This window comes from Jaculus jaculus, chromosome 2, assembly GCF_020740685.1.
Source record: "Jaculus jaculus isolate mJacJac1 chromosome 2, mJacJac1.mat.Y.cur, whole genome shotgun sequence".
Classification (NCBI taxonomy): domain Eukaryota; kingdom Metazoa; phylum Chordata; class Mammalia; order Rodentia; family Dipodidae; genus Jaculus; species Jaculus jaculus.
Window position 1 is genome coordinate 9,203,392 of NC_059103.1, and position 8,586 is coordinate 9,211,977.

The 8,586-nt window shown below is 52.7% G+C and overlaps 1 protein-coding gene across 2 annotated transcripts; it reads left to right on the forward strand.

Annotated features, from left to right (window-relative positions):
• Positions 1-5,661: 5,661 nt before the first annotated feature.
• Pvrig (PVR related immunoglobulin domain containing) lies at positions 5,662-7,401 on the forward strand. Of its 2 annotated transcripts, none has more exons than XM_012950593.2 (5): positions 5,662-5,777; positions 5,850-6,206; positions 6,293-6,416; positions 6,489-6,534; positions 6,643-7,401. In XM_012950593.2, exons 1-5 carry the CDS (start codon positions 5,717-5,719, stop codon positions 6,931-6,933), a joined length of 879 nt encoding a protein of 292 aa, XP_012806047.2. In that variant the 5' UTR covers positions 5,662-5,716; the 3' UTR covers positions 6,934-7,401. The 2 variants fall into 2 exon arrangements, with proteins under 2 accessions (XP_012806047.2, XP_045000396.1); XM_045144461.1 differs by having other exon boundaries at positions 5,666-5,777; positions 6,012-6,206.
• Positions 7,402-8,586: the final 1,185 nt, after the last annotated feature.

Here is an 8,586-nt window from a genome sequence, read left to right on the forward strand (position 1 = left end):
CCTGCAAAGCCAAAGGACTCAGGTTTGATTCCCCAGGACCCATGTAAAGCTAGATGCACAAGGTGGCGCATACACTTGATGTTAGTTTGCAGTGTCTAGAGGCCCTGGCATGCCTACATTCTCTCGCTCTCTCTCTCTCTCTGTCTTTCTCAAATAAATATTTTTTTTAAAAGAGCAAAAATGTAAGATTAACTGTGCAGCAGGGAGAATCAGGCAGCACAGCCTCGTTAATGTTGTGAGTTTGGGGAGAGGTTAAACTTTTTGTCAGAGTTCAAATATTGGCTTCGTTGGGTTTCAACCCTGAACAGTTGCCCTCAGAGTGGTGGGCAAGTGTGAGTTACCATGAACGTTAGCACATAGCATATGCCCGGCTGCTAACAGGAGACATAAACGTAGATAATAATAAGTGGCTGACACGCTTAAAACATACTTGTGAAAGTCAGCAGCTGCTTGTCTGACTCCACAAGCTCAGATGAACAGAAACATGACTGTTGTTTTCCTACTTCAAGCTCTTCTGCCCAGCTGGTGAAAAACTTAACTCCTGCGTCTTCCAGCTTACCCTCCTTTTTCCCTAAGGTTGTGCCAAGGCATGTGAGTGAGGTGACTCTGGGCTGCCACCCAAGCAACATGAGCCCTCCCTGCCCCAGTGCCAGGTCTGCTTGCAGGAATCTGCCTCCCCCGCCCCCACCAGAGGCCCATGAATCCCACTACCTCCCTGGCCCTCCCCTCCTCCAGTGAACCCCCAGCCTGTGCCTCTCTTCCCCACCTCGCCAAATGGGGTTCTGTGGAATAGCTCATCTCTGTTCCCTGGCTTCTCCCAAGTGTTTTATTGGAACCTCAAGTCCTCTAAGTTTCCTTAAAGAGGCTGGGCATTTGACCAACAAGCCAGAGAGCCTGGCCAACACTGTCCGCTTCCTTCCCGCCCAGTCACAGCTCTGCTGAAGCCACATGTCTGCCTCAGACACCTCTGCTCGGAAGGAAGAAAGGAAGACAAACTGGGAGAAACACACAATTGGCTATTATCTCAAACACACAGCCTAGGTCTTTATAGACATTTCACTTTCTCTGGAGCGACTGGCTCCTGGATCTTAGCAACTGAGGCTTATCAGAACCATCACCTGGGTGTCTGTCTGCACTGGGGCTGGCCGCCAGGCAGGAGGAGCAACGGCCGCCCAGGGCTGGGAAATGATGCTCATGCCTTCCCAGGGAGGCAGTGCTGAGGCTAAAACAGCCACACCTGAACTGGTGAGGTCAACATCCACTCCATCTGCCCGCTGTGGAACTGCACTGCCATGTCTTCCAAGCCACAAAATGGACCCAAAAGCCTTGAGGGAAGGGCTTCAAGGCAGGTGTCATATAGAAAAAATGCCCACCGACCTTCGTTGGGGGAGCCTGAGACACCGTGGGCAGCGTGTTTCCGTGACATTTATAGAATTCATCCCCCAATAACACTGGGAAGCAGTGGGGCCGATGGCCATCTGTGACCCCAGCATGGTGGAGGCTGAGGCCGGAGGACAGTGAGTTCAAGGCCAGCCTGAACTACAGAGACCTCATCTCAAAAGGGGGAGGCGGGCTGAGAGGCAGCTCAGTGGGTGAGGTGACTGCCGTGCAAGCGTGCGGCCTGAGTTCAGATCCCCGCACTGTGTGTCAGCATACCCCTGGGACCCCAGCTCTGGGGAGGCAGAGCCAGGCGGCCCCCAGCGCTTGCGGACTGGCTAGTTAAGTCAAATCGGTGGGCTTTGGGCTCAGTGACAGACCCTGTCTCAAAAAGTAAGATGGAGCCGGGTGTGGTGGCATACGCCTTTAATCCCAGCACTCGGGAGGCAGAGGTAGGAGGATCACCGTGAGTTCGAGGCCACCCTGAGACTACATAGTGAATCCAGGTCAGCCTGAGCTAGAGTGAGACCCTACCTCGAAAAACCAAATAAATAAATAAATAAAAAATGGCATTCGGCCCTGAGCTCCAGGCCCATGGCCGACAGGTGTGTGGCCAAGTCGCTGGCACTCCACATGCCCTGGAAACAGCTTCTGGTCTGCGGCCCCACGGGCGGGGCCCACGGCGGGGTGCAGGGGACCCCGCGGGGAGCCTGGGGGTCCGCGGGGCGCCAGTACAACGAAGAATTTTGGCAGTATCATACATTGCACCACCTATCAGATATACAAGGAGCGAGTGAAGACAGCCTGCGGAGACCACACTTCAGGACAAGAACGGAGCGGCTGAGACTGATTGACATGAAGTTTTGACAAGAACAGCCGACGAAATAGAATTCACTAAATTTGCAGAAACCTAAGGAAAAAGAGACTGTCCATACTTGACATTGTTTCTAGACCTGAAAAACAAGGAAAAGCTATTTTGACAATAAGTGACTATAGTTACTACAGAACTCCCAGTGGGGATTTATCAAGGATATGGTACAGTTATAGGTGAAATATTTTCTGTACATGTTTTTTAATGAAGGCGGTCTTGTTCGAGATCTAACTGTGGAGATGCCCTGGTCTTGCAGAAGGGAGTCTGCCAGTTGTAACAGGCTTGTAGTTGAAATAGCTGGGAAGCACACCCATCTTCCTCTGTCTAATCTTTGCATTGATAAAAAGTTTGTGGAATATGCAGTGAATGTCATTTTATAGAACTAGTATTAAAATATTTTCTAGTAACCTGCTGACTCATCTGAACAAATAGGTGACTTGAATATCTGCAAAATTACCATGTGGAGCCAAGCGTGGTGGCGCACGCCTTTAATCCCAGCACTCGGGAGGCAGAGGTAGGAGAATTGTTGTGAGTTCTAGGCCACCCTGAGACTACATAGTTAATTCCAGGACAGCCTGAGCTAGAGAGTGAAACCCTACCTCAAAAACAAAACAAAAGCCAGGTGTGGTGGCGCATGTCTTTAATCCCAGCACTCAGGAGGCAGAGGTAGGAGGATCGCTGTTAGTTTGAGGCCACCCTGAGACTACATTGTGCACTCCAGGTCAGCCTGAGCCAGAGTGAGACCCTACATCAAAAAACCAAAAAAACCAAAAAAACAAAACCAATCAAAACAAAAAAGTGAAAATAGGCTAGGTATGGCGGTGCATGCCTTAAAAAAAAAACAAAAAAAAGAAAACATGTGGGAGATACTTTCTGAAAGCTAATATTGTTCTAAAAGAACTTTGTAAATTGAACTCGTGAGAATTTCAATTTGGGAAGCATTTTAACTTTTGATATTTGATGTTTGTTAAACTGCTATGGCGATCAAAGCAATGGAAAGTGGGTGCCTGCCTCTCCCCCTTCTAAGGTAAAAGGAAAATAATTTATTTTATGATCAGTTTATTGACTTTAATTACTTTGAGAGCATTTTTGTTACTACTTTAGATCTGTAGTTTTCAACACAGACAGCACTTTAAAACTCTTTTCGTGAGCCCCATTAAAGACATTTCATTTAATCCTCTGGAAGTGGGCCTTACATGGTGAAACTTTATACACCAGTCCACCATTTCTCTAATGTGCACACAGGGTTGAGAACCACTAGACCCAAGATAATTTTTCCTACTTAAAGGTGATGACTAATTTGAGCTGATTAATGCCTGTTCATTAGTTTTGTCCTTGTTTTGCTCTGCTGATGGCTAAGTTACTTTGTTACTGTTACTATTTTGTTGTTAAAAATAAAGTAACAATTTGTGTTTGAGTTATACTTTTTTAAAAAATAAGCCAGGTGTGGTGGCACACGCCTTTAATCCCAACACTCGGGAGGCAGAGGTCGGAGGATCGCCGTGAGTTCCAGGCCACCCTGAGACTACAAAGTGAATTCCAGGTCAGCCTGGGCTAAAGTGAGACCCTACCTCGAAAAGCCAAAATAATAATGATAATAATAATAAGATGGAGGGCCGGAGAGATGTCTTAGCGGTTAAGTGCTTGCCTGTGAAGCCTAAGGACCCCGGTTAGAGGCTTGATTCCCCAGGACCCATGTTAGCCAGATGCACAAGAGGGCGCACGTGCCTGGAGTTCGCTTGCAGTGGCTGGAGGCCCTGGCGTGCCTATTCTCTCTTTCTCTCTCTGTCTATCACTCTCAAATAAATAAAAATAAACAACAATAAAAAAATTAAAAAAAAAAATAAGACGGAACCTACATTTTTGGGAACGGTTGCACCCAGAAGTCATACATTGTTACTAGAGAAATTTCAGGGCCAGGGGTAAGATACCTTCCAGTGAGTTGTTGGACAGGGAGGCCATTGCTGAGACTCTTGGTTATCTATTAGGACTGGATGGTCACTGCAGATGCCATAGCATCCTGACAAGTTTGTAGACAGCATTCTGTAAATGACCTGCCTGGGACAGCAACACTTGTGGGAGGAGACAGAATGTGGTGGAGGCCTCCCTGACATAACTGGTGGGTTAGATGCCTTTGTCACCTCCAACTTAACAAGCAGGTGTGATGGCCAGGTAGGAGGGCCAGGGAGGCTAGATAGGAAGCTCAGAAGACCAGGCTGCAGAAAGCCTTTGAGGCTTTGGCCTCTGGTGAAACAGCTGAGCCAGGGAGGGAGGGGGTGACCTGTGTATTGTATCTACTGGGGCTGCCTCAGTGAGGCCACGCGGTAAGGTAGACCAGCTGGCCATTTCTTCTTTACTGTCACTCTTCCAGATAGATGAGGACTTGAATGAGTATATGTGGTAAGGAAAAGTCAGTTGGTCAGGGTCATGATGAAGCCGCCAGGAAGTCCTTGATGGGTTATAAGGAAAAGAAGACAAGAAAACCTACACGTGACTGTACTGAGGGCCCAAGCCACTGGAACTTGGCGAACACGCACAGTGCAGAGGGAGGAAGGGCGGCTCAGCGTGGGGCGGGTGACCTTCTGTCCGTGGCTGTCGGGTGGACATGGAGTTGGAGTGCAGGAGTTAGGCTGCAGACTCAAGCGCTGGCTGGGCTCTTAGCTGGCTTCCCCGCTGGCTTTTCAGTGTGCAGGATCTTCCCCAGTTGCTCCATTCCCCATTCCCTTGTCCTTTTTTTTTTTTGTTTGTTTTTTGATTTTTCGAGGTAGGGTCTCACTCTAGCCCAGGCTGACCTGGAATTCACTATGGAGTCTCAGGGTGGCCTTGAACTCATGGTGATCCTCCTACCTCTGCCTCCCGAGTGCTGGGATTAAAGGCGTGCACCACCACGCCCAGCTCCCCTTGTCCTTTTTTAAACAATTTATTTACTTATTTATTTATGAGAGAGAGAGAGAATGAATGAACACACCAGGGCCTCCAGCCACTACAACCGAACTCCAGACGCATGCACCACCTAGTGCATCTGGTTTACGTGGGTCCTGGAAAATTGAACTGAGGTCCTTTGGCTTTTGTAGGCAAACACCTTAACCTCTAAGCCATCTCTTCAGCCCTCCCTTGTCCTTTTGCTGTGTGGGGCAGGGTGAGGTCAGAGCTGTGTCCCTGAGGAAAAGGCAGGCACCACCCCCATCTCACCCCCTTGAGGAAGGAGCTCAGCACCTCTGCAGCCTTTCTCACCCTGTCCCCAGCGCCGAGAGTGGAAGTGAGCCCTGTTTACTGTCACTTTTTTTTTTTTTTTTTTTTGTCACCCTCGGTTCACTACCTCCAAGACCTCAGAAAAGGAAATGGGGCTGGGCTGTGGGGAGCCACTGCACTAGATCAGCCTGCTGAAAATGTGAAAACTTCCTGCTGTGAGGACAGGAACACAGGGTGCCCTTGCAGCCCTCAAGGCCAGCGGCACGAGAGAGAGCCATGGCTGGGCTCTGGACCCTGGTCCTCCGCTGGGCACTGCTGAACTTCGGTGACTCCGTAGGTGAGTACACAGACCCGAGGAGGCAGGCAGTGTGGAGATCCAGCCACTGACCTTCCTGTCCCTACTCCTTAGGCAGCCCAGAGTTGTGGGTACGAGTCCAGACGGAGGCCACCGAGCTCCCATCCTTCTTGGTTCGCTGTGGGTTGCTGGGGTCTGGTCCCATCTCCCAGGTGACCATAAGCTGCGAAGGGCTTGATGGTGCTAAAAGGACCACACTGGCTGTGTTGCACCCAGACTTTGGTGTCCAGCAGTGGGCCCCTGCCCACCAGGCCCGCTGGGAAACTCAATGCAGCGTCTCCCTCACCGTCACTGTGGAGGAGTCCCAGACAAGAAGCCACATGACCAATGCCACCTTCTGCTGCGAGTTCACTGTCTTCCCTGACGGCTCCCACAGTGCCTGTGGGGATTCCCTGGCCAGCTCAGACCAAGGTGGGGCTAGAAGAAGCCAGGGGGGTGGGGGCGTCAGGGAAGACCCTGGCCCTGCCTGCCCGTCTGATGTCTTCCTCTGTGTACAGGGCTCCCTGGCCCGACTCCGGCCTCCACTCTTCGAGCAGACCTGGCTGGGATCTTGGGGGCGTCGGGGGTCCTCCTGTTTGGTTTCATCTTCATCACATATCTCCTGCGCCAGCGGAGGCATCGGTGAGAATGAGGCCTGTCTGGTCCCCACACCAGTGTGCTACGTGCTTTTAACTCGCCCTCTCTCTCCCCCAGGTCTGTCACTAAGCTTCGGCCACCCCTCGCCGGCACCCAGATGCAGGTGAGAGCTCAAGTGAGGCTTGGGAGATGGTCTGTACTGGGTATTAAGGGGTCCACAACTGGGTGGGAAGTTGGAGTCCCACCTCACTATCCTTCCTTTTCCCCACAGACCACCAGCCAAGCCCCCCTGGCTGCACCGCATCTCCCCTATACCACCCTCTGCCCAGCGGTTCTGGAAACAGGGGCTGTCCACCTGGACCAGCTCCTGCCCTGGTGTGTGCCACTCCCCACCCACCCAGCACACCGACCCCGGCCTGGGTCCCTGGCCTTCCCACCAGCCTCTGCGCACAGTGGGTTCATCTCCGTTGAGAACGCTCTGTATGATAAGGCGGGAGGAGAGAGTCTTCCCCACACTGGTCCCAACCTTCCCCTGACCCTCTGCAGCCTGCCAGAGGCCTGAAGGGACACTCAGGAGTTGGATGACAGACACGCCAGTCCCACGTGGCTCTCTGCCTCCCAGAGGGAGGCCTCTGGACCCTCCTGCTGCTTTCTGGTGTCTCCAGCCCGGGTGTGGGCCATCTCTGCACATCTTGTTTCATTTTTAGGGCTCTGGTGGGTGTCTGCACACACCCTGGCGGGGGGCCCACTTGCCGCGGGAGCATCACTGTGAACGTGGAGTGTGACAAAGGCCTATTCCAGGTCATGCCCGTGTTGCGCATGTCCCCACTTTCCAGGCGGTGGACGTCCCTGACAATGTTCATAAAATGGTCCCTCTGACTTGGACATTATCTGGGCTCTTTCTTCTTCGGGAGATTAATTAAGAAGTCAGGTGGCAGGAGCCAGGTGAGAGCTAGAGGGGACCAGAGGTGACCAGTGGGGCTAGGGTGGCTGTGCCTGGACTTGGCTGGACAGGCTGAGGGGCACCAAGAAGACACCCGGGACTGTGAAGATAGGATTAGGACCAGATGATGGTCCAACTTAAGGCCCACCCTACAGTCAGCTATTCTAACAGAGCAGCAGAGGCTCCCCAAGCTTCATCCCCTGTGGTCTGACCTGGCCTCACCATGCTGGCTTCCCTGGAAGGCTGGGGTAGGACTCTGGCACCCTCTTCCTCTTCCTCTTCCTCTTCCACTCAGGTGATGGTGAGAAAACAGAGGGGCTGGGGGCCTGGGAACCCTCCTCTACTCCCCACAGTTACTTCCTCCAGATCTTCCCGCCCCCGCTCCGTGACTAGGAAATAGGGCATGGCTTCCCACTGGCCTCACGAAGTAGGCAGAGAGACCCTCGTTGATGCAGGGACTGAACACAGGCTCACCCACTCACAGGCCAGCCCCTTTGGGAGTCAGGCTCCTTGGCAATGGCCCAGCAGCCTTGGCCCTCTCACTCCATCACCGGAGGAGACATGATGCACGAGCCACGTGAGATACTAGCCCACTGCCCTGGGAATGTGGCAGGGTCCCAGTGGCAAGAGTATAGTGTGGACCTGAACTTCTGTCAGCTCAGGGAAGCCTTCGCAAAGGCTCAGTCCGATCACCGCACCTTCTGTCACCAGTTCAGTCTCCAAACACACTCTGGTAAGACCTCCCCCCACCACGCACCAGGGCCCAGCCCCAGCCTGAGACCAGCTGCATGCTGGGTGAGGATGAGTTGGGCTGGTCAGGCTTGCCCTCCTCAGCTGCACTCGTCCCCCCCCCAGAAGCCCTCCACACTGGCCTGGTCAGCTCAAGAGAGAGGTAGAGAGGAGTGCTATAGAGGTCCCTAAGGAGAGATAGGTGGCATAAATGTCAGGAAGCGAGGAAGCTGATCTGGGAGGCACCCCAGGATATTATCTGGACCAGGACAGGGGTGTGGGGTAATGTGGATGCAGGGTCTCAGGAGGTGCCCCAGAAAGCTTCGCTGCCCTAGGAGGACAGGGACAAGCAGAGAGCTCCAAGGGCCCCTGCCCCGTCATGAAGTGGGGAGAGCCCCGTGGCCTGAGCCTGGAGTGCATCAACTCAGGAGCCTGGGCCTCAGGTTCCTTGAAAGCCAAACACCAGAACCCAGGAAGTCTCTCCCCGTAGCTGGCGCGTCCCACTGCTCAGCCCAAGAGCCAGGACTAGCGGCAGGTGGAAGG